At 42.8% G+C, this 25,565-nt stretch overlaps 2 protein-coding genes across 3 annotated transcripts in view; one reads left to right on the top strand and one right to left on the bottom strand.

The window, feature by feature from the left end:
- Nucleotides 1–4,501, top strand: part of ITIH2 (inter-alpha-trypsin inhibitor heavy chain 2) — a 29,892-nt gene extending 25,391 nt beyond the window's left edge. Inside the window, exons 18-21 of the mRNA XM_055426120.2 lie at nucleotides 153–351; nucleotides 1,335–1,507; nucleotides 3,303–3,414; nucleotides 4,345–4,501. Of these exons, the coding sequence (XP_055282095.1) occupies nucleotides 153–351; nucleotides 1,335–1,507; nucleotides 3,303–3,414; nucleotides 4,345–4,501 (641 nt within the window). The remainder of the gene's footprint in view (nucleotides 1–152; nucleotides 352–1,334; nucleotides 1,508–3,302; nucleotides 3,415–4,344) is intronic.
- KIN (Kin17 DNA and RNA binding protein) overlaps nucleotides 4,340–25,565 on the bottom strand; it is a 29,335-nt gene continuing 8,109 nt past the window's right edge. The window contains exons 6-13 of one of the 2 annotated variants that reach the window (XM_088844200.1): nucleotides 24,558–24,606; nucleotides 23,587–23,644; nucleotides 20,420–20,549; nucleotides 18,227–18,277; nucleotides 17,359–17,427; nucleotides 16,137–16,236; nucleotides 14,566–14,666; nucleotides 4,340–9,586 (exon numbers count right to left, since the gene is read on the bottom strand). In XM_088844200.1, coding sequence (XP_088700326.1) covers nucleotides 9,581–9,586; nucleotides 14,566–14,666; nucleotides 16,137–16,236; nucleotides 17,359–17,427; nucleotides 18,227–18,277; nucleotides 20,420–20,549; nucleotides 23,587–23,644; nucleotides 24,558–24,606 — 564 coding nt within the window. In that variant the 3' untranslated portion in view covers nucleotides 4,340–9,580. Of the gene's footprint in view, nucleotides 9,587–10,427; nucleotides 11,512–14,565; nucleotides 14,667–16,136; nucleotides 16,237–17,358; nucleotides 17,428–18,226; nucleotides 18,278–20,419; nucleotides 20,550–23,586; nucleotides 23,645–24,557; nucleotides 24,607–25,565 lie in introns of those variants that run through there. The other variant, XM_055427236.2, reaches the window with a different exon arrangement.

Raw genomic sequence — 25,565 nt, 5'->3', positions numbered from 1 at the left:
AAGGAAAAAATGGTGTGTAAATCCTGAAGCAAAATAAAACAATGATTTCCCATGTTGTCACGTTTTATAAGTTTGAGTTATCGTGCCCACATGTGCCCAAAAAAAAAAAAATTAGCACATGGGACAGATAAAACTTGTTTCTTTTCCTGCAGGGATTTTGGTCAACGGACAGCTTGTTGGTGCCAAGAAGCCCAAGAATAAAAAACTCAGCACCTATTTTGGGAAACTGGGATTTTATTTCCAACGTGAAGATGTGAAGGTAGAAATCAGCACGGAGAGCATCTCCCTGAGTGGGGGCTCCCGAACATCCGTCTTGTCCTGGTCTGACACGGCCCACGTGCTTAATCAGAGGCAAGTACGGTTACATCTGGACTCAGATGTGGCCTTGACCCACGATCCCATCAACAAACCCAGATGTCCGTGACACAGAGAACTCAAAATCATCATTTTAAATGTGAGGAAGCTGAGGTTCAGAAAAAATTGTGCTCCTTCCTTCCCCTGCTCCTGGCAGTAGAGTCTGTGTTTTGGTCACGGTGTGTCTCAGCAGTAGCCTAGCACCTGGCGTACAGTAAGGACTCAATAAGGACACGTTGAACCAGTGAATGAAGCCGTCAGCTGAAAGCCAGCCAGCCGTGTCAGAGCATGCTCTGAAAAACTGGGACGGTGTCTTATGAGTAATATCTTCCCATGAGTATCTGTTCATTGTTGATACAGAAACGTATACACTGACAGAATTCCAGTGCTAGGAGACACATCAACATTCTGTGATGAAAACGTTTTAAAGCTCTTAGAAAACTGGGGTGGGGCGGGGGGGGGGGCGGTTGTACTGGGGAGAGTGACATCATGTTAGGGGTGGGAGAGGAATGATTTGCTAAATGAGTCAAGTTCTAGGGACTTCACTCTCCCAATGCAGGGGGCGTGCATTTAATCCCTGGTCAGGGAACTAGAGGCTACATGCTGCAACTGAGAGATTCCACATACCTCAACAGAGATCTCAGATCCTGCAAGCTGTAACTAAGACCCAGGGCAGCCAAATAAATATTAAATTAGTGTTTTAAAAAAAAAAATAAAACAAGTCAGTTCTAGAAACATTCATTCCTTTTTTAAAATTTTTGAGTGAAGTGAAAGTCGCTCAGTTGTGTCTGACTCTTTGTGACTGCGTGGACTGCAGCCCACCAGGGTCCTCTGTCCATGGAATTCCCCAGGCAAGAATACTGGAGTGGGTGGCCATTTCCTTTTCCAGGGGATCTTCCCAACCCAGGGATGGAACCAGGAATTGGAGGATAATTGTTTTACAGTGCTGTGTCATTAATTCCTTTCTGCCTTCCCACTAGGGTGCTTGTCTCTGTGAAGAAAGAGAAAACTGTCACTATCACCCTGGATAAAGAGATGTTCTTCTCTGTTTTACTTCATCGCGTTTGGAAGAAGCACCCGATCAATGTCGACTTTTTGGGGATCTACATCCCCCCCATGAACAAGTTTTCTCCTAATGTGCACGGGCTGATAGGTAAAGTGTCCCTGGCCCGTCTGGCTGGTGTGGGACCGACCACCCTAGGTCTTAAGCAACTTTGCCTCAAGGTTAGCATGTTGAAGAGTGACAGGTGTGGAGTGGAGGCTTCAGGAGGGCCCACACTCTGCACCTGGGTCTTAATTTATGAAGGTGCCTGAGCGACACAGAAAGAGTTCAGTGTCACTGAGAGAGCGCCATGTTTGCCACTGTTCACAGTTTCCATAGAAACACAAAGCGCATCTCGCCATGCAGGGCCATGGGGAGCAAGCCAGATATGGGTCAGGAACCAGAAGCAGAAACAAGGTCTGGGCTAGAACCTTTACTCTGTGGCAGAGACAAGACAGAGTAGGTGGTGTGGGGTTGGTTGGCTTGCTAATTGCAGCAGGCGTTAAAGACAGAGTAGGTGGTGTGGGGTTGGTTGGCTTGCTAATTGCAGCAGGCGTTAGGCTACAGGATGTCTTTCCTTGCATGGTACCTGGCCCAGGAATGACTCCTCTGGGTCTCACAGGCCAGAGAGGTCGGGCTCTGGCTTGGTTCATTTGAAGATTCCAGGTGGGCTCCTGGCTGAGTCCTTTGCTATCTTTCATAGTTGGCTTTCCTAGGGAGGGGTAGATGGAGTGTTTAAGATATCAAACATCATAAGATACAGAGAATAAAACACGATTCCTCTAACAAAGCAGTGCAGGGCGACTCAGTCATGCCATAGCCAGGACTGTTTGCTGCTCCAGACAAGGTTTTCCCAGGGCTGGGCTTTCATCACCAACTGGGCAGATAAAGAGAACAGATGAACACACTTTAAATTTTATGCTGGAGATTTTTTTCTCACTGCAGAAAAGTGAACTGGCTTAGGAAGTCTGCGATAATGCACAGGGCGTCCAGGTAAACCTTCCCTACTTTGTAAGGAACTATGGCAATTTAAACTTTGGCCACCTGATGCGAGCTGACTCACTGGAAAAGACCCTGATGCTGGGAAGGACTGAGGGCAAGAGGAGAAGAGGGTAACAGAGGAGGAGATGGTTGGATGGCATCAGCATCTCAATGGACATGAGCAAACTCCAGGAGATGGTGAGGGACAGGGAGGCCTGGTGTGCTGCAGTCCATGGGGTCACAAAGAGTCGGACACGACTGAACAAGTAGCATCATGAACCAGCTTTGTTTTTTCAGTTTGAGCAGTGCTCTCAGGCGCTGACCTTCAGGGCATTCGCGTTTACTTAGGGTCCAGTTGATCAGCCTCATTGTCTAATGACCGCAAGGTGAGCAGTATAGGTCTGCCCTCAGGAACGACCCACCCCTTTCCATCTGAATCTGTTTCCTCTCAACACGTTTCTATCCCAGAAAGTCTGCTGCTGCTAAGTCACTTCAGTCTGAAAATACTGCTATTGAATGCAGAAAAGCATGGACCGTAATATAATGCTGCTGCTGCTAAGTCGCTTCAGTCGTGTCCGACTCTGTGTGACCCCATAGACGGAAGCCCACCAGGCTCCCCTGTCCCTGGGATTCTCCAGGCAAGAACACTGGAGTGGGTTGCCTTTCCTTCTCCAATGTGTGAAAGTGAAAAGTGAAAGTGAAGTTGCTCAGTCGTGTCCGACCCTTGGCAACCCCACGGACTGCAGCCTACCAGGCTCCTCCATCCATGGGATTTTCTAGGCAATAGTACTGGAGTGGCTTGCCATTGCCTTCTCCGCCAGAAAGTCTGAGAGGGACCCAAATGCAGCTCGGATCACATGACCAGCTTGCCCTTTTGTCGCCCCTTGAGTTGCATGTAAATAAACATCTAGACCTTGTCTCATAGGCCAGTTCATGAATGAGCCAAAGATCCATGTCTTCAACGAGCGACCGGGAAAGGACCCTGAGAAGCCAGAGGCCAGCATGGAGGTGAAGGGACAAAAGCTGGTTGTCACCAGGTAGGTCTCAGATGCATAAGACGGGAACCGAAGGGGCTTCTGTGAGGATTGGACTCACGGGGCAAAATAGAAGAGGTAAACACATTAGTTGTGTTTATCTGAAGTTCAAATTTAACTGGCATCCTGTTTTTATTTATCCTTTTTTTTTTTTTTTTGGCCATGCCCTGTGGGGTCTTAGTTCCCTTACCAGGGATGGAAACTGCGCCCCCGGCATGAAGGCGCAAGGGAAGTCCCTGACATCCTGTGTTCTTATTTGCTAAATCTGGCAGCTTCTTCCTTGCTTTGAGCTAATCTGGAGACTTATACTATCCCTAGCTGACCTTGAGAACACAGCCGCCAGCCAGTTCTCACTGCTTCCTTGCCTTTGTGTGCCCCATGACCAGAAAGAAGACTGGCCCTAAATCCTTGGGCCTCCCCTCTGCCAAAGTAGAAGGTGAAAAACAAGAAAAAAAGAAAGTGAATTTGTACTCCTTACTTTCCTGGGACTATACCAGTCAATCTCTATACAGGTTATTTGAATTTCTAAGGACACGCTGCTTATTCTCTTTCTAAACCAACTCCCAGACTGTTATTTTGTACGACTTGGGGAATGGGGCTGGGAGGGGTGTTAGCAGATACAGTGCTGCGTGTGTACTCAGGTGCGTCAACTCTTTGCGACCCCATAGACGTAGCCAGCCAGGCTCCTCTGTCCATGGAATTTTCCAGGCAGGGATATTGGAGTGGTTGCCATTTCCTTGGGATCTTCCCGACCCAGGGATGGAACCTGAGTCTCCGGTATCTCCTGCATTGGCAAGTGGGTTCTTTACCACCAAGCCAACTGGGAAGCCCAGAGATGGTGCTAGAAGCGGGCAAAAAGCAGAGAGGGAGAGCGTGTCTCTTTTCTGGATGTGCGGGCGGGCCCCGCCTAACCACGCTCACGTTTTCTCGCAGGGGCCTGCAGAAGGATTACCGGACGGACAGAGTGTTTGGAACGGATGTTCCCTGTTGGTTTGTGCACAACAGTGGGAAGGGCTTCATTGACGGGCATTACAAGGATTACTTTGTGCCTCAGCTCTATAGCTTCCTCAGACGACCTAAAAGTTTATAGCTGGGGAAATTCTGGGTAAAAAAATAAAGTTTTTTTTTTTTTTCCTGCCACCTTTGTAGTCATTCTTGAGTTTGAATAATCAGAACCTAACCAGACACCAAGGTGGTTGATAAAACCTATTAACCCAGCTGAAGAAAATAAATGCTTTGCCAAGAAGTTTTAGGATGTTGTTTCCAGATGAGAATTTGTGTTAATTGAAGCGCAGAGGAAAGCTGCTTTGGCGAGTCAAGCCACCATCTGGACAGAGTCCTGGGTTCGGCATTTACTGGGAGGACGTCACTATGGTTGAGTGTCAGGTCCTCGGCTTTACAACTGAATATATTTTTAGGTGGTCAGTTACACAGGAAGTTCAATTATGAGGTTATCTGGTGAACTTTGAATAAGAAGTCACTTACCTTAATTGTTTTGTAGTTATATACATATATATATATAAATCTGTCACCCAACCTTGCTAAGATACCTATGATAGTCCATCATGCTTAATCAAACTTCCCTCCGTGGTACTGGCCTCAGAGACCCTTCTTAGTCCAGGAAGACTATATTAGTCAGGGTTCTCCTGAGAAAGAGAACTGGTGGGATGGCTGCATCATATATACATATATACACACACTATACACTCACATACATATACTGTTGGCCCTTGAACAATGTGGGGCTTGGGGCTGCCAAAATCCCACAGTCAAAAACCCACAAACTTTTATCTCTGTCTCAAAAACAAAGGAATTGACATCTGACTCACCCAAGGGAAGGAGATGGAAACAGTTTGGAATGAACCAGGACTCAAACACTAGTTCTTTTGATTTCATGTAGTGTGATCTTTAATCTGACACAAACTTCTCCTCACACTTAGTTCATTTAAAGATCTGTAAATTGAAAATATAAGTACTATATTTGGTTTTTAAAAAATCCATGCAGTTCATACCTGTGTTGCTCAAGGCTCAAGTTGAAGAGCTCTGTTGTAAGGAATTGGCTCATGTGATTATGGCTGCTACTGCTGCTAAGTCGCTTCAGTCGTGTCCGACTCTGTGCCACCTCATAGATGGCAGCCGACCAGGCTCCGCCGTCCCTGGGATTCTCCAGGCAAGAACATTGGAGTGGGCTGCCATTTCCTTCTCCAATGTGTGAAAGTGAAAAGTGAAAGTGAAGTCGCTCAGACTAGTATCGACCCCATGGACTGCAGCCCATCAGGCTCCTCTGTCCATACGATTTTCCAGGCAAGAGTACTGGAGTGGCTTGCCATTGCCTTCTCCGAGGCTGGTCCAAATCTGATCTATTGTCATTCTGTAATTTCCTTTGCTTATAATCTTCCTTTAAATCTATTCTGAAAATGGGTATGTGTTCAAAGGCCTAAGTGATAAAATTGCATTTTAGAAAAAAATTTAAATTACATTTTTGTGAAGCTTTCTCTGTATAATTTGGCAAAAACCAGTTTTCATTTTAGAAAGTAGACAAAGCTACTTTTTTGGAGGTATTCAACCAGTATTTGAGAAAGCAGGTGATTATCTTTGCACATAATTGCAAAATATGAAATGTATGTGATTATTACTGTAACCTAAAGATAACCTCAGTGCTGAAGAGGTAAACAGTATTGCCTTTTAGTTTCATTCATCTATAAAAACTGGTCACCTATGCCACCTATGATTTTTTAAAAAAATCTACTAAGTGGGTTCTTATCATGGCTACTTTGTAAAAAATTTTTGCTCTAAAACCACTACTTTAGCTATATAAGGTTATTTCTAGTCCTAGTATTTTACATGTGCTCAGTAGTTTAAAAACAATTATGAAAATCTTGGGGTGTAGATTTACATGCAGTGTATTCAGCAACACAGTCATAGAAAAAGAAACTAGATTTAAAATTGAACCCATGTTATCAAAACCTTAAACGTTATCAAAACTTCTATTAATAGCTGGTATTTTAAAATTGCCTATAAAAATAATCTTATTAATACTACTCATGTGACCCTCTTGAGACTAGAAAAATGCCTTCTCTATATAATTAATTTTGAATTATAATAATCAGTTTTGAATTTCAAAAGACACCAAATAAATGAGACTCATTGGAAAGAAAGGAACTATGCCACTGCCTCTTGACTAGCCTCTGAAAGTATACTGTGCTCTCAGCGATGCAGAAAAACAGCTTGGTAATATCTACGTTTGTTTATTTGATGAAGCACCTTGGAACCCACTGGTAACTGGTCAATATTTAATTCTGTATGTGGCTTGGTGGTAAAGAATCTTCCTGCCAATGCAGGTGATCCAGGAGATGCAGGTTTGATCCCTGGGTCAGGAAGATCCCCTGGAGAAGGAAATGGCAGCCCACTCCAGAATTCTTGCCTGGGAAATCCCATGGACAGAGGAGCTACAGCCTATGGGGTCACAAAAGAGTCAGACACAATTTAGCAGCTAAACCACCACCACACCAGAGCTGGGGTAGGACAGGGCTCTGTGTGTGCACGCTAAGTTGCTTGTCACGTCCACCTCTTTGTGACCTCATCAGCTGCAGCCACCTGGCTCCTCTGTCCATGAGATTCTCCAGGTGAGAATACTGGAGTGGGTTGCCATGCCCTCCTCCAGGGGATCTTCCCAACCCAGGGATTGAACCTGTGTCTCTTGCATTTCCTGCATCGGCAGGCAGGTTCTTTCCCACTAGTGCCACCTGAGAAGCCCAATACGGGCTAGTATTTGTCAGATATATCCATCTTTCAGACAAAGGTAGCCAGACTTCAATGCTTTTCCTAAGTATCAACCTAGTTAAACCAATTAGATACCTATGTCTTATTGTCAGAACTGAAACCCTTTGAGAAAAAGCAGACACTGGGTTCAGATTATACCTGTGGTAAATTTGTGTTGTTCAATTACTGAAAATTAAACAAGGTTTCTTAGACTTGGAATATTGGTAATACAAAGAAACAACTTTTTAAAAGGGGGGAGGGGAGTTAAAGTGTCTCAGTGTGCAGTAAAAATGAACAATGATTTGCATCTTTCTAAATTCCATATATATGCGTTAGTATATTGTATTGGTGTTTTTCTTTCTGGCTTACTTCACTCTGTATAATAGGCTCTAGTTTCATCCACCTCATTAGAACTGGTTCAAATGCATTCTTTTTAATGGCTGAATAATACTCCATTGTGTATATGTACCAAAGCTTTCTTATCCATTCATCTGCAGATGGACATCTAGGTTGCTTCCATGTCCTAGCTATTATAAACAGTGCTGTGATGAACACTGGAGTACATGTGTCTCTTTCAATTCTGGTTTCCTCGGGGAGGGGGAACTCATGTACACTCGGGGCAGATTCATGTCAATGTATGGCAAAACCAACCAATATAATATTGTAAAATAATTAGCCTCCAATAAAAATAAAAATTAAAAAAAATGAACAATGAATCAGTAAGTTATTTTAGTACCTAAGGGTATGAGGTCTTATGCAAATCCTTCTATTTCCTTTAAAGGATCACTTAATACCAAAAGAGGAATCTTCTCTTCAGCCTTATCCCATCTGAAAGACATATAAATGACCCTAAAGACCCTGTAAGAGCGAAGTAGAAGTTTACCTGGATGGCTAGATACATAAAAATGCCTATATGCTGTAATAGTATTTTTTATTCTTTCCTTAACACTTTTTCAGGGAACTCCCTGGTGGTCCAGTGGTTTAAACTTGGCTCCTGGGGCCTGGGTTTGATTCCTGGTCAGACAAACAAAAAAACAAACAAACATTTTTTCACACTGGCAAAGTCTATATGGGTGAGTTTTTCTGAAATAACCACTGTAAGAGGAAGGAAAATCAAGGATGTTTCCTTTAATGGCATATGATTCAATTACTCAGTTAACATTTCAGGAGCACTTCAGTCTACCTAATGGTGATGTTACGATGAAAGCTGCCCTATGTTTGAATCCTAAGACCCCATTTTAACAGAGTAGGAACTGAGGTGTATGCTGGCAGCGGTTATTTCTCACTGAGGGACAGCAAAGTCAGGGCAGGTTTTTAAGCAGCTATTCCAGATCAATCAGCCAATCATTTCATTTGAGTATCAATTCACTGAATGTTGTCAGTTCCTATGCTATACCCACCTTGGGCCTATACCTGCTTCTCACCCTTTTATCTCCAGCACTTATTGCAATGGTTTACTTGTAGAGGCACTTAGTAAATGTTTGTTGAATAAATTTACTCAAAGATGTCAGCAAAAACTGACAGGCAGTTAGAAGCACATAAGGGTAGGAAACCTCCTTAGTGGCCCAGTGGTTAGGACTCAGCTCTTCCAATGCAGGGGGCCCAGGTTCCATCTCTGGTTGGGGAACTAAGATCCCACAAGCCATGGGGCACAGCCAAAAAAGCAAAATAAAAAAGTAATTAAAGAAGTACATAAGGGGAAAATGAGCAAATAGAGCAATGGGACCCAATGGCATTTCTAATGAAGAAACCTCAAGGAATTAGGTTTCCTAAGATACCAATGCCAATAATTTTATATGACCCCAAGTAAGACTGTGAAAAAGAATAGTCTTCCAAAAACTGAGAAGCCACAAACTGAGAGAAAATACTTTCAAAAATCATATCTGGTATAAGACTGTCATCCAAAATATACAAAGAACTCTTGAAACTCAACAGTAAGGAAGTGAATGACCCAATTTAAAAATGGTAGAAGACTTGACTAGACAACTCACCAAAGGAGACATACCGATGGCAAATAAACATATAGAAAGATGCTCAACATCGTATGTTGTTAGGGATTGCAAATTAAAACAATGAAATACTACTATTTCACACCTATTAGAATCGTCAAAATCAAGACAACACCAAATGCTGGTGACGCTGTGGAGCAACAGGAACGCTCATTCATTGCCTGTAGGAATGCAGGATGGAACAGCGACTTTGGAAGTCACTCTTACCACTCAATGCAGTAACCACGCTCCTTGGTATTTACCCAAATGAGCTGAAAACTTATGTTTACACAAAAATCTACACATGGAGGTTTACAGCATCTTTATTCATAGCTGACAAAACTTGGAAGCAACCTAGATGTCCTTCAGTAGGTGAATGGCTAAGTAAACTGTGGTGCATCCAGATTCTGTGACATTCTTCAGCACTAAAAAGAAATGAGCCACCATGTCGTGAGAAATGCACAGAGGAAACTTAACACGTTAGTTACTAAGTAAAAGAAGCCAGTCTGCAAAGGCTTACATACTGTATGAGTCCAACGATGGCATTCTGGAGAGATCAAAACTGTGCAGACAGTGAAAAGATCAGTGACTGATGGAGGTAGGGGAGGGAGGGAAATGAGTAGGTGGATTTTCAGACAATGAAACTATTTCGTACGGTACCATAATGGTGGATGCATGTCATCACAAATTTGTCCAAGCCCACAGAATGTACAGCACCAAGAGGGAACCCTAATGTAAACCATGGACTTTGAGTGATGATGACAGGTCAGCGGAGGTTCATCAATTCTGCTCAATTTTGCTGCGAACCTAAAACTGCTCTAAAAAAGAAAGTCTATTTTTCAAAAAGAATAATAGCTTACAACGTTTTAAAAAGAAAAGTCAGGGAATTCCCTGGTGGTCCAGCGGTCAGGACTCTGTACTACACAGGGGCTGGGGTTCGATTTCTGGTTGGGGAACTAAGATTTTGCAAGCTGTCTGGTGCAGCCAAAAAAAGAAAAAGAAAAAAAAAGGTCAATATAAGACTTGATTTTAGGTGTCTGCAGTTACTCTGCTTAATATAACCATACTGGCCTTTCAAACCTTATAGGGAAAACAATTCTACTTGATTTTTAAAAAATAAAATGTAACCTCAATAACGCTACTTTATTTTGCGATAATTTCAGGAAGATGTTGGAGAAGACAATGTGAGAGGTAGGGACAAAACTTTTTTCTGTGAAGCAAACTACTGAGTTGATTCCAAACTTAGAGATTTGGGGGAGGCCTGTGAAAAGCATCATGTTTTATTTCTGCACCATAATCAGGGAGAGCCGTTCCGTATGGAAATGGCTCTTCAATTGTTAGACACAGTATACCGTGAGTGAGTGACAGGGTGACACAGTGACTCCAATCCCAGGATCTCAAAATGCAGGACCACAAAAAGTCTCGTACACGCGTGTTCACAGCAGCGTCATCCATAATCGCCTCAAAGCGGAAGCAATCCAATTCCATCAACTCAAGAATAGTTTTTAAAAAATGTGTTATATATCCATACAAAAGATGACTGTTGAATGAAAACGAGGTAGTGACCCATGCGACAACATGGATAACCCTTGAAAACACTACGCTTTGTGTAAGAAGCTAGTCATAAAAGACCACATACCGTATGATTCCACTTCTGTGAAATGTCCAAGACAGGCAAATTCACAGAGATGGAAAGCAGATTAGTGGTTGCCAGTAGTCTGGAGTGACTATAGATCCTGGGTTACTTTTGAGGAGATGAAAATTCTCAAATTAGACAATGATGATTTTCAAACAACTTTGTAAATATTCTAAAAACCACTGAAATGTCCACTTTAAATGGGTGAAATTGTATAGTGGGTGAATTAAATCTCAACAAAGATATTCTATTCATAGTTTGACTCCTAAAAATGTAATTATATTACATCCAACTTTACTACTTTACTGATGAAAATACAAATTTAGGTTATATGAAGGATTTGTTCTACAATAGTTCTACACTGTCCTATATCCAACACTTTACAATAATATTCTTTTAACATAGATTAAAAAATCAAGGAAGTATTACAAAAGAACAAAAACAACAAGGACAAAATTACATAATTTTGATACTTCACGAGACATAATTAGATTTTTCTATAAGTTAGACTAAACAACTACAGTAATATTTAAATAAATCCATTTGTTTTATACAAAAGAAACACCCTAACACAGTAGAGTCTTGTAATGTCTTGGTGAACACCAATTTGATGCTTTAAGATTTTAATGTGATGCTAAAAAATTTTCAAACTCAGGCAAGTTTAGAAATGTCTTCGTATTGAATTCCTTCAACTCTGCGTCCTTTTAAAGGGCCCTACAAATTAAAATAATTGAAGAAGTGGTTAAAAACACACATGAACTTACAAGACAAGAAAAGGACATGTGCTTCAGGATGCCAATGTGCCTTTTCACATCCCTAAGACACCACTAAGGTGGCTGACAGTTTTTCATGACTCTGAATTTTTAAAAAATACCCTATGGCGTCCTCGGCAGGAACTGGTCGTGTTTCCTTCATGCTGGGTGGGATGCGTTACCAATAGATGCTGTGCTGGAGACCTGCTGGCTAGTCAGTACCTCCTGTCCCCCTCCCACACCCCCTGGTCAGGCGTGGTGTGAGACGGCGCTCCAGCCCACGGAACGGACAGGAGTGGCACGGGGCTCACCCAGGCCATGCACCCTCCACACGCAGCCCACAGACAGGGGTGGCACAGGGCTTGTCCAGCCCACACACCCTCCACATGCAGCCTTCTAAATGCACCCTCCACACGCAGCCCATGGGACAGGAGTGACACAGGGCTCGCCCAGGCCACGCACCCTCCACACGCAGCCCATAGACAGGGGTGGCACGGGGCTCGCCCAGGCCATGCACCCTCCACACGCAGCCCACAGACAGGGGTGGCACAGGGCTTGTCCAGCCCACACACCCTCCACATGCAGCCTTCTAAATGCACCCTCCACACGCAGCCCATGGGACAGGAGTGACACAGGGCTCGCCCAGGCCACGCACCCTCCACACGCAGCCCACAGACAGGGGTGGCACAGGGCTTGTCCAGCCCACACACCCTCCACATGCAGCCTTCTAAATGCACCCTCCATACGCAGCCCATGGGACAGGAGTGACACAGGGCTCGCCCAGGCCATGCACCCTCCACACGCAGCCCATGGACAGGGTGGCACAGGGCTCGCCCAGGCCACGCACCCTAAACGTGCAGCCTACGGACAGGGTGGCACGGGGCTCGCCCAGGCCATGCACTCTCCACATGCAGCCTTCTATATGCACCCTCCACACGCAGTCCATGGGACAGGAGTGACACGGGGCTCGCCCAGGCCACGCACCCTCCACACGCAGCCCACAGACAGGAGTGACACGGGGCTCGCCTAGGCCACGCACCCTCCACACGCAGCCCACGGGACAGGAGTGACACGGGGCTCGCGCAGGCCACGCACCCTCCACACGCAGCCCACGGGACAGGAGTGACACGGGGCTCGCGCAGGCCACACACCCTCCACACGCAGCCCACGGGACAGGGGTGGCACGGGGCTCGCCCAGGCCACGCACCCTCCACACGCAGCCCGTCATGCTGCTGTGATAACGATGACACGGTGCAGCAGTGTGAGGATCTAAAACCCAGTCTCAGATCCTTCCTTTGAAGACAGGTCAGGTCTCACTCTTGTGAGCAGAACTGTCAGTGAACCAACTCTAAATGAATTAGCAATTTTACTTAAATTCCTGTAAATTGATCCTTTATTAAATTCCTGTAAATTGATTCCTTTATTGATCTTGCCTACCTTAAATCCTTTATGAAAGAAGGAAGAACACTGAAAAATTATTGATCTCTGTGGCTTTCCCCCGTTAATCATGACTATACATTCCTCACTAATTACACTCTGGCAGATTAAGTTTATATTAGATATGAGGGGGAAAAAACTGGGATACAAAACTATATATATTATAACCAATTTTATAAAATACAAAGACGGTGGAAAAAACAGACAAAATATTAATGGAGGTTATCATTTGCCTGGAGGCTTATGGGCAATTTTTTTAAAGTATTTATATTAAATTGTAATTTTCAGCTTTTATACAAGAGTATTGCTGCAGTATTGTTTGTGTCCCACTCCAAATTGATTCAATACATTAAAATGTGATGGTGTTAGGAGGTGATGAGCTCACAAGGGCAGAGCCCTTGAGGATGGGATTAGTGCCCCTAAAAGGGACCCCAGAGAGCTCCCCGCCCCAGGACACAGACCCTCAGCAGACACCCAGCTCTGCCTGAACCTTGGTGTTAAACTTCTGGCCTCCAGAACGTGAGGAGTAAATTTCTGTTGTTTCTAAAGTCACCCTGGTCTATGGTATTTTGTTATAGAAGTGTGAACAGATAAAGACAAGTATGTATGGTATTTCTTTTGTAATCAGAAGATAAACTGCTTAAACTGCTTCAGCAATGTCAGTTATTAAAGAAAACAGGCTTATACAGGGACTTCCCTGGTGGCCCAGTGGTTAAGAAACCCTCTTCCAAGGCAGGGGCTGTGGGTTCGATCCCTGGTTGGGGAGCTAAGACCCTACATGAAGTGAAATTCAGTCACATCTGACTCTTTGAGATCCCATGGACTAGTCCATGGAATTCTCCAGGCCAGAATACTGGAATGACTAGCCTTTCCCTTCTCTAGGGGATCTTCTCAACTCAAGGATCGAACTCAGGTCTCCCATACTGCAGGCAGATTCTTTACCAGCTGAGCCACAAGGGAAGCCCAAGAATACTGGAGTAGGTAACCTATCCCTTCTCTAGAGGATCTTCCCAACCTAGGAATTGAACTGGGGTCTTCTGCATTGCCACCAGGACTTCCCTGGTGGCTCAGACGGTAAAGTGTCTGCCTACAATGTGGGAGACCTGGGTTCAGTCCCTGGGTCGGGAAGATCTCCTGCAGAAGGAAATGGCAACCTACTCTAGTATTTGTGCCTGGAAAATCCCATGGACGAAGGAGCCTGGTAAATTACTGTCCATGGTGTCGCAAAGAGTCGGACATGATTGAGCGACTTCACTTTCACTCCTGCATTGCAGGTGGATTCTTTACCAACTGAGGTATCAGGGAAGCCCAGATCCCACGTGCCTTGTAGCCAAAAAAAACAAAACATAAAACAGAAGCAATAGTGCAACAAATTAAGTAAAGACTTTTAAAAATGTTCCACATCAAAAAACTCTTAAAAATAAGGGGCGGGGCAGCGGTGGGGGGGGAACCTTACACATTTCCAAACAGGAGAGAATACAAACAGAACACCCAAACTCGTAAAACACCAAATCAATGACAAAAACCATGGCACATTTTAAGAGCATCTTGAAATTTGTCTTTCTGTAAACATACTCACAGTTTCAATGACTACAGTAGCAGAAAAAGTCTTCTCATTGATGGATTCTAGGGTGCCTTCATTTCCTCTGTAGCCTCCATTTAAAACGAGGATTCTTTTTCCTGTAACAGAAAAAGAGTTAACACTTAATACAAAGAAAATGCCACTTTCTTCTACTTTCTTACAGCCAAACATAATTGCATTGCATCAACACAATGCAAGTTCTTAATCATTTATTATCTGTATGATTCTAAAGTACAGTTTGTAGATACTTTGATCACCATCACATTATCAGACTCCTCATTTTTTCCACTTATTTGCTAAGGGATGTTTTAATTCAAGACCAAAGAGCATAAGGTTCTTGAAGGGGATGCCCAGAGCCCATAAATAACCAGAAAAAAATTCAGCTTACTTTGTCTCTTTTTAAAATCACAAGATGGTTGTTAGTTTCATAAAAATGTAAACGAATGCCTACTGAACCATTCTATCTCTAAGAATTTTCTCAGAAAAGAAATCTTATATCTATATAAAGATCTGTATATGAATGTTCATGTAGCAGTTTTATTTATAATGGCCAAGAACTTTAAACAACCCCAGTTTCCATCGGTAGGTGACTGGATAGAGGCTGGCATGTCCACATAATGAAATACTCAGCAGTAAAACGGAATAGAGTACAGATGCACACATTATTCTGGTGGATGAATCCAGAATAATGGATGAATGTGCTTAGTGAGAGAAGCCAGACAGAAACACGGGACACATGATATGATTTTACTTATATAAAATTCTAGAAAAATAAGAGCTAATCTATATGATGGAATGCAGACTAGTGGCTGCCTTGGGGAGAGGGGAGACAGCAGGGAGCAAAGGGTTATGAAGGAAATGGGGAAATTTTGCGGGGGGTGATGGATACATTCATTAATGTGATGGTAGTGATGGTTTTCATGGGAGTAGGTATGTGCTGTAACTTATCAAATTATATACCTTATATACAGATGCAGTTTATGTCAGTTACACCTCACTAAAGCTTTTGAAACAAAAGTCCGAAATTCCTAATCCATAAAATGAATTTTGTTTTAGGGAGAAAGAATAACAGGATCTGATCTGATAAACCCAAGTTTGAGAGACTAACATTATCACTGTGCCAGCAATGATAATACCATGAAGGGTTTTGGGTCAGAGGCAGACAACCTAACCACAGTGGCATTTACACTAGAAATGTGTAAGATGGTTAAGGAACAGAAAAGCAAAATAACACTAACTTTTACTTTACTATCTCAAATGGCTAAGCAAAGGCATTAATAATCATCCTAACACGATTGATTTTATCTAGATATATCTATGATTTGCTTCTGGGGAAAAAAAAAAACAAATAGATTCTAGGAAGGGAAAATTTATTCATGCCACAAAACAGCTTCCTCAGAGGATTGGTAAACATCCTCATCACCAAGTCAAACAGGAGCTGGTTATAATAGGCGATTACATTTTTCTAAAGAGGAAACTCATATCTGGAACTATTGAGTAATGTCCAGTAGGAATGGAATCACTTATTTCCATGGTATACGTATTAAAGGGTCTGCAGAGTGATTTACCTGGTGCTGGAATGACTGTCTCTAGATGAGTCTGGTCAAGTTTCAGCTTGTCTCCAGAGTCAATCATCTTTACGACAGCTGTGTATTTGTCAATTACTTCCTGTCATGTAAAACCAACACTTTTGTAACAGAAGAGAGATGCCGATATGAAGTCCAAGGACAGAAATAAATGAAAACAAACGAAATTCTAATCAAAGAGTAAGAGCAACTTGTTTTAAGAGTAACTCCTTCTATTAATATCAATGGAGTTTATTTTCTAGAAGCCATATATGATCAGGCTATGGTCCTTAAAGAGTTCAATTCAAAGTTTAGTTGAGGTTTTCACTTGGAAGGGAAAGGCTGGCGATCTTAGAATAAGCCTTCAAGACATATAGCGAAAGGAACAATTCTGCCTTGTTTAAATACATTCAGTTCAGTCCCTCAGTTGTTTAAATACATTAGGAGGGCAATTTATGCAGGCACAAGGGCTGGCTGCTAGCACGAAACTATACTTAGGGAAAGCAGAAGAAAGAAAAAGACTAGAGAGCTGATTTTAAAATTTTAAAATCCTAGGGCAATCAAGATAGGCCTCTCAGGTTAAACACAAGGAAGTCCTCCTTGGAACTCTAGGGCACAATTACGTTGCCTGTCAACAACAATGGGAATGCATAAGATGTACTCGCTGAAGTTTTTTTTTTTTTTTTTAATTTTTTTTTTTTGTAGTTATTTTTTATTGGAGGCAAATTATTTTACAATATTATATTGGTTGGTTTTGCCATACATTGATATGAATTTGCCCCGGGTTTACATAAGTTCCCCCTCCTGAACCCCCCTCCCACCTCCCTTTATCCTCCCCCTCTGGGTCATCCCCGCATGCCAGCCCCGAGCATCCTATAACATGCATTGACCCTGAACTAGTGATTCGTTTCACATATGACAACATACGTGTTTCAATGCCATTCTCCCAAATCATCCCACCCTCACCCTCTCCCATAGAGTCCCAAAGACTGTTTTAAGACATGGCCGTGGGCACCTATACTATTTGTTCCAGTAAGAAAGCAAACCACAGTTTATACTATGGCTGCAAACAGAATATTTCTCCAACCATTGTGCAGTCAGCCATCAAAAACCTTAGACATACTGCTTCTGCTGCTAGGACTTGGTTTTTGAGGAGTATCAAGATGGCTTTGCTCAGCCCCCCACCAGCTCCTTTCCCAAATTCCACCCCTAACTTCAGTCGTACCTTTACGATCCCCTTCTTCTTATGATACTTCTCTCCAAGTTTTTTGGTTATAATTTTCACTATGATTTCCTAGAAAAAAAAAAAAGATGGAAGAAACAATATAAATTACTTTTCCTCTTTTGATCCTACATTTTAAACCATTTTCACAAAAAAAAAATCATAGTAAAATGTTAACTGATGTCTAAATAAGACCCTTTGGAGTTGGAAGCCTTCCCAGCACAATGGCAAGACATTTTCGTAGTAATCTTTCATTTCTTCTTTCTAACTCAACACAGTTGGTTACAAAGAGGAAAAAATGCATATCTCATGGCTGATTTCCACAGTGAAGGTTCCCTGAAATCTAGCACTTCTCCCTACCAATCTCAACTAGTCTAGGTCTTTCACAAACAGCAAAAACAGAAAATAATTCTAGGCTTAAATTCAAGGGGTCCTTCCAAAACTTTGGCATTAAACTCAAGAACAGGAAGCCACCCTCCAACAAAGGTACAACCAGGATTTTACAGAGCAGATGCACAGACGAGTCATTAAAGTTATAAATGTATCTCCAAGGTGACAGATATTTAAGAAATTTAGCCATTTATATCAAAGGCCATTTAAATCATTCACTTAAGAACACTGGGCTCAGTGGTAAAGAATCCACCTGCAATTCAGGAGACACAGGAGACATGGGTTTGATCCCTGGGTCAGGGAGATCCCTTGGAGGAGGGCATGGCAGCCCATTCCAGTATTCTTGCCTGGAGAATCCCATGGGCAGAGGAGCCTGGCAGGCTACTATCCATTGGGTCGCAAAGAGCTGGACACAACTGTATCACCTTAGCACACACGTAAGAGCACACTTAGATGTAAGAAGGCCCAGTGGGATACATACAGGTTGCAGCCAGTAATCTGTCCGTGCAGTTCTTTTCTTCTCCTCTTCAATCTGAAGGACACAGGAGACATTCAAACAGTTACCTCTTTAAAATATTCAGTTTATTTCTAATAACATTCTATTTAGCAAAAGAACTCCATAAAACACACTTCACAGAAGAGTGATATAATGTGCAAGCTCTGATAAACATTTTCTGCAATTTATTTTTGATTGAAAATAAGCAACAGGCAAATCAACTGACCAAGAAGATAAACATAAACAGCCTCTATCAAGTCAAACTGTGAGGCTGCCTGACATCACACAGTCCCACCCCTCCTTCCTTCCCCAGACTGTCATGGGAAGGAAAACAGGTGATGTTTTCAGGGGTAAAAATGTAACTCTTATGGACCAATCTAGCATTATGCTTGGGTATACAGTTTGATGACAGAAAGGAGCTTCCCTGTTTGACAAGGATGATAAAGCTGTCAAATAAAGGAGAAGGAAAACACAACCAGGAGAGATGCAAACAAAAGGGTGACCAAAAGGAAACGTGCTGACCACCAGCAGAACTGCAGCTCACACCTTTTTCTCTCTCAACTGCTTAGTTAACCCTAAGTATCAACTGTCAAAGGGAACGAACAATGCCATTCTTTGGTTGATTTGAAACTTCATTTTAATTCTGCTGACTTCCCAATATGAACAAAGAATACTCTATAAACTGGGCATGTTATATTCTAAGCAGGTAGATCCAGCTTTCTGTTTCACTTAATTAAATTCGAAATGGGCTCTAAGACTTCTGCGGAGCTGCCCTTTCTCTAACGCCAGATGCCACCACTCTGGTGCTCACTGGGCTCCAGCCACGTGGATCTTCCCTTCCGAGGCTGAAGTAGAGATCTTCCCCACCTCAGCTAGGAACAAACTGTCTCCCCACTCCCTGCCTTCAGATCTCCTTAGGGCTTCACATTTTGTAATTACTCATCCACTGGTTCACTTTGTCTGGGATATCTTCTTTGCTAGAGCAAAAGCTCCAAGACACGCAGGGTCCATGTTTTTCTCCCTACTCCACACACGCAGGACTCTGCAAGATGCCCAGCACATAACAGCAACTCTGCATGGGTTGAATGCTAGAATGGACACATCTCACAGTGTACATGCAATATGTTATACTTTAAGCTGTACTGACCGCCCTGAATTTTGTGTTTTTCCAATAATAGAGAAGACCAGTTTCCTCCTATCCCTTCGCAAATGAAGGAAAAAGGTTGAGCCCAGAGGAAATGATGTTAAGAGGGAAAATAATCAGAGATCAATCCTGGGTGTTCATTGGAAGGACTGATGCTAAAGCTGAAACTCCAATACTTTGGCCACCTCATGTGATGAGTTGACTCACTGCTAGGAGGGATTGGGGGTGGGAGGAGACGGGGACGACAGAGAATGAGATGGCTGGATGGCATCACCGACTTGATGGACATGAGTTTGAGTGAACTCCGGGATTTGGTGATGGACAGGGAGGCCTGGCGTGCTGTGATTCACGGGGTCGCAATGAGTTGGACACGACTGAGCGACTGAACTGAACTGAACTGTACCCATTTATTCGTTCTCTTCATAAATAACTTGAAAATTTCATAAATTTTTTGATCAGGGAAGGTGGTGAGGGTGAAAGGGAAAAACGTGTATTTAGGCATATATTAAGAACCTTCTGTAGAACAACTCCAGAATTTCAGGTAAATTTAAAGCAGAAGTATAGCTCTAAGTCAGATAATCACAGGTTTTCAATGATATCACATAAATTTGGCTATCTGGTTTAATCAAATTAAAAATATGTCTAAATGTTCTCTTCCCAGCTAGGAGGTGTTAAGTGGAAGTTAAGAGGCCACAGAAGAGATCCCTGGAGGATGCCAATTTTCTGAGCCACCAAAGGTGAGCATAGCTTTTATTTCTGGCGTCAAACACCACGATGGTCCTTCTAAACAAAATCTACTGACCACAATTTCAGGAAGAGTTCTGCTGACAGCAGCTGAGGCACCTATCTAGGGATAGGTTCCGGCTCCACTCAGATGGAATTGCATCTGGGCTCTTCGCCCCTAATCTGGCCTGAGTACATTTTCCTCCCTTTGTATTAATCTCATAATTGGTGAAACTGTTTAACCCTCCTTGGTTGGAATCACATTGTGTTCACTGAATAGCTGGAGTGGACAAGCAGTTCATAAAGCTCACCTCCATGATTTCATCGAGGGCAGACTTCTTCTTCTTCTTCTCCTTTGATGGAGCCAAGCTCTGGGAGGACTCCTTCCGCTTCACTGATGCTGCAGTCCCAATTGTTTTCAGGGCACTTGGTCCCAAAGAACTGAGGGGAAGAGGAATGCGCTGTTAACAAAAACTGTGCAAAGGTGCAGGCTTTATAACGGTAAAAGGAACAACACAGAAGGAGCCTGTTAAACACGGTTAACTGCAGATTAGTCAAAACAATGACAGGCATGTCCCTCATGTATAGGACTGGGAGCACCCTGAGAACATGGAGCCCTTCCTGTCCCCGGCCCAAGTCAGTGCCACTCTACCTGTGTGACCCAGCCATGGACGAGAGCATCAGCCTCAGGGCTGGGGCCATGAGGGTTTCTTTCTACTTCTGCTAGGACCCTGAGCAATTTTCCCTACGTCCCAGTTCCCCAGCTATAAACGTGGATTGTAAAGTGGGCCAACTCTAGTTGGACTGCAAGGATCAACCAGGTGAGAGGTTTGTAAAACGGCCAGCAGAAGTCCAGCACATTGCTGTTGGTTCCACTTTTTTAAAACAAAGATTTCAAAATTCAGTATGAATTTTTGTATTACTCCTGATTGCCTGAAGTCTTCACAGCACACATTCTCAACTTTCGAGTGCTACTATACAACTGTCACCACTGGCCCCTGAACACCATCCCCGATTTACTGTGTATACTCGTCATTCTGAACAATTTGCTATTGACTGAGCCATGCCTGTCCACAAGCCTCTGTAATTCTGCACATGCCTCTTTGTACCTAAAATAGTCTCTCCATTTATTTCCATTTGTCAAAATTCTTTAAGATCCATTCTTCATGAGACTTCATGGATCGTGTCCTTTTTTGAACTGCCAGAGCACTTTGGGGCAGGCACCCCACTCCACCTCATATAAAACGCTTTGTATATATGATTCCTCTCTCACAGGAGGGGAGAGACTACATATATATATATATTTCCCCCCCTGTAAAGTAGTAGTAACTATGTTGTGACTCAAATACATGCTCCATTAATATTTGCTGACTCACTGAACCCTACCAGTCTAATTAATTATTTTGTCATATTTACAAAAAATGAAACTGAGTTGTACTAAAGCTGTTACTTTTTCTTAAAACTAAGCTGAATAATAAACAAACCCAGTTAAAAAATGGGCAATAAGTGATTCTCCAAAGATTATAAATGGCCAAAAAGTTCATGAAAAGATCCTTACCATCACTAATCATTAGGGAAATGCGAATCAAAACCAAAATGAAACACACTCATTAGGCTGCTACTATTAAAAAAAAACACAGAAAATAACAAATGTTCGCAAGGATGTGGAGAAACTGGAGCCCCTTGTGCCAATGCTGGTAGGAAGGTAAGATGGTACAGCTGTTGTGGAAAACCTTTTAAAAATTAAACAGAGAATGACCATATAATCCAGCAAATCCACTTCTGGATAAACAGCCAAAGGAACTGAAAGCAGGAATGTGAACAGATATTTGTACACTGACGTTCAGAAGAGCATTAACCACAAGCACCAAAAGGTGAAAACAACTCAAACGCTCACGATGGATGGCTGGGTGAACAAAATGCGGTCGACACGCACAAGGGGACATTTCCATCAAGACTAAAGAACAAAGAAACGCTGACCCAAGCCAAGACATGGAGACACCTTGAAGATGTTGTGCTACGTGAAAGAAGCCAGACACGAACAGACAAATACTGTACGATTCTGCTCAGATCCATAAAGACAGGTGAGCAGAACAAAGGCAACCAGGGACGGAGGGGAGGGGCAGTGGGGGGCTATTTGTTAGAGTGCAGAGTTTCAGTGTGGGGTGATGGAAAGTTATGGAGATGGATGTACCACAGTGTGAATCTACTTAATGCCACTGAATTATATACCATTGTGATCAACCAAAAAAAACAAAACAAAACAAAACAGCCAACAACAACAACAAAAAACCCTCTCCCAAAACAAAAAACTGAGTTAGGTTAAATCGGGCTTCCCTGGTGATTCAGAAAAAGAATCTGCCTGCAATGCGGGAAACCTGGGTTTGATCCCTGGGTTGGGAAGATCTCCTGCAGAAGGAAATGGCAACCCACTGCAATATTCTTGTCTGGAGAATCCCCATGGACAGAAGGGCCCGGTGGGCTACAGTCAATGGGGTTGCAAAGAGTCGGACAAGACTGAGTGACTAAGCACAGCACAGAAATAAGCATTACGTAGAATATGAAGGAAAATAGCAAATATGACCCAGCTCAAAAGATAAATTCCACCAGACACCAGTGTCCTCCTGAAAATCCTATCCGTCCTTAAACCTCCATGACTAAAGCTGAGTGCACCGCACACAACAGGCAGCACGCGCATATCTGATGGAACACACGAGGCCCTTGAGAAAAGAGAGCATGAAGGGCAGACACAGACACCTGACCACGGGCCATCCCAGGGCTTGATACATGACAGTCTGAGGCCAGATCCAGTCTACTGTCGGCTTTTATGAATGAGAGCCAACTGGAACACAGCTGGGCTCATTCGCTCACGCACTGTCTGTGGCTGCTTCCTCAGTCTGATAGCACAGTTAAGTGAAGTGGTGACAGACACACAGCCAACCAAGTTTAACATACTCACTATGTGGCCCTTCACAGAAAAGGCTGGTCGGCTCCGGCTCAGTACCACACCCTTTAGAAGGGAAGGCAATTGCTACTGAGTGTCTACTAGCACATTTATACCTTACCAGGCACTAAGGAGACAGCTGGAGAAGTTAAGTCTCTGTTCTCAGAAAATCATAATAGAGCAGGTAAAACAAAAAGTGTATATACCCCAGCTAACACAGCAAGCTATGATAAAAAAAATAAATACTGCCATAGCACAGAAAGAACCATTGAGTGGAGAAGTCAGGGAGAAGTAAATGTTTACCATGTGAAACATTTTAATAAAAAAATGAGCCTTTCCTCAAAAAACAGAATCAGCTCATCACAGACAAATAAGAAAAAAAGTTTCTAAGAAAAAAATCAATCAACCATTAAACAAAACAAAAAGAGATGAAAAAGAACTAGAAAAAATAACTCACAATCCTGCACCTTTTAAGTAGTTATCAACATTCCACCCAAACTCTCAAGTTCTAAGATACCTGTCCATGTGGCTCACCTTGACTTGGAAGATGCTGCTCCTGAACTGCAGGCTCCTTTATTCAGATTAAATGTAACTGGAAGAAAAGAACTAGTATTTGATATATATTTGGGGAAAATTCTAGCAAAACATCAGGTAAATACCACAAAGAAGCCACACAGAAATTCATGGACATTTTGAATAAATGAGAGCTGGAATGCTCCTACCCAGAGATCATAAACTCCTGAAAAATATACTGAAGTGGTGCTTACAGAGCAGGGAGAGACCTTCACTGGATAGAGCATGTGCCTTGGCCCCTTTCCCACTCTGCCTCCCCTCTCCCCTTGGTAACAGAAATCCCATTTTGTTTGGGTGTCTGAAGGCCTCACACATACGCTTGGAGGATGCTATGGTCTGAAGGGGTGTGTCCTCTCCCAAATCCAAAAGTTGAAAACCTAACACCCAAGGGGATGGGACTAGGAGGTTGGACCTGTGGGAGGGAATAAGTATGATTCTTTATCAAAATCATTCCATTTCCTTTCCCAGTAACTGTTTTTGAGGTGGACACGAGATACAGTCTGACCAATGACATTCAAAAGGAAGTCTGCTGCTAGGTAGAAGGTCTTCTAGGAAAAGCTTACTTGCTCACAGGGGACTCCAGAAGAGAAACAGGCTCTCTATTTTCCTCTGGACAGGCTGGATCTGCATATGATGGCTGGAGTGCTGGCAGCCACCTTATGTCCAGTTGCTGACAGTGTGACATCCAGAACCACTCTATCTCTAGGAATTGGAGTCGTGGTATGGCAAAGTACTTCCTTACCATTGAGGCTAATTTTTCTCAGTCTGGTTATTTGTTGCTGAAGGCATTCCATCTAATTCATTGTTATGACCTTTTCATTTTACTAATGAGAATAAAGCAGTCCAGGTAATATGTCCTGTTCCCAAACATGTTGCTAGTATTTGGCAGGGCCAATATAAAAGCATCCATTTTCAAACAGGAAGAAAAGTACCTTTTTCTTCATCATTTTCTCTGCTTAATTCCGTAAAAACAGGGACTTCCTTAAAAAAAAAAAAAAGAGTCTGAAGGTTTTGTTCACAGTGCATTTACTAACAATATTCAAGAGCTCTAAATTATAACTCACTATCTAAAACAGTTAAGGTACTAAATAAGAGATTACATGTATTGTAAACATCTTCCAATAAAGACAGCCTATGCGAGGTGTGGGAGGAGCTGGAAACAAGCCACAGGCTTCTCAACAGGAGAATGGATAAACAAACTGTTATATTCATAAAATGGAATGTTACACATCAACCAAAAAGAGAAAGAAGCACTAATAGGAAAGGACATGGTGAACGACACACACAGAATGTTACGTTGAGCTAAGGAAGCCAGACACAAATACCATCAATAAAAATAAATGAAAGAATGAATACATAAAGAAAAAAGACAACATACTGGATGATTCCATCCTTTCAGAGCTCAAAGACAGGTTAAACTAACCAACAATGAATAATAGTGTGTGGGAACAGTGCCTCCTTCTCTGGGGACAAGGTATACTGGTGAGGAATGGGCATGAGGGAACCTTCTAGGATACTGGAAATGTTTAATATGTTCATCTGGGTGGTGCCACATGGACCATCTACTTATCTATAGTTTGATCAACCCATCCATTCATCTAAAGACACATACATACGTAAAAGTTGATGGACGTGTAACTGTAAGATTCATACACGCCATACACTTAACGCATGCTGCATCACAATAAGAAGCTGTTAACAATACTCAGTGGCTAGTGGTTTCACACACACGCTAGGCTGTGTTTTCCTGCTCTCACACACGTCTAGTGTGCAAGCTCCTCCAAGGCAGGGGTTTTCACCTTCTCTCCACTACTGTATCCCCAGTGCCTATAAGAACGCCCAGCACACAAAGGGGACCCATAACTATCTGCTGAAATAAACACCTCCATCTAGTTATTCTAACGCCTGAAACAACTTTATCATCCCTTCCCTCCCTGTGC

Source organism: Moschus berezovskii, chromosome 15, assembly GCF_049115385.1.
Source record: "Moschus berezovskii isolate FMDL1 chromosome 15, NW_MosBer_1.0, whole genome shotgun sequence".
Classification (NCBI taxonomy): Eukaryota; Metazoa; Chordata; class Mammalia; order Artiodactyla; family Moschidae; genus Moschus; species Moschus berezovskii.
Note: the sequence above shows the minus strand (reverse complement) of the source record. Positions and strands in the feature narration are given on the sequence as shown.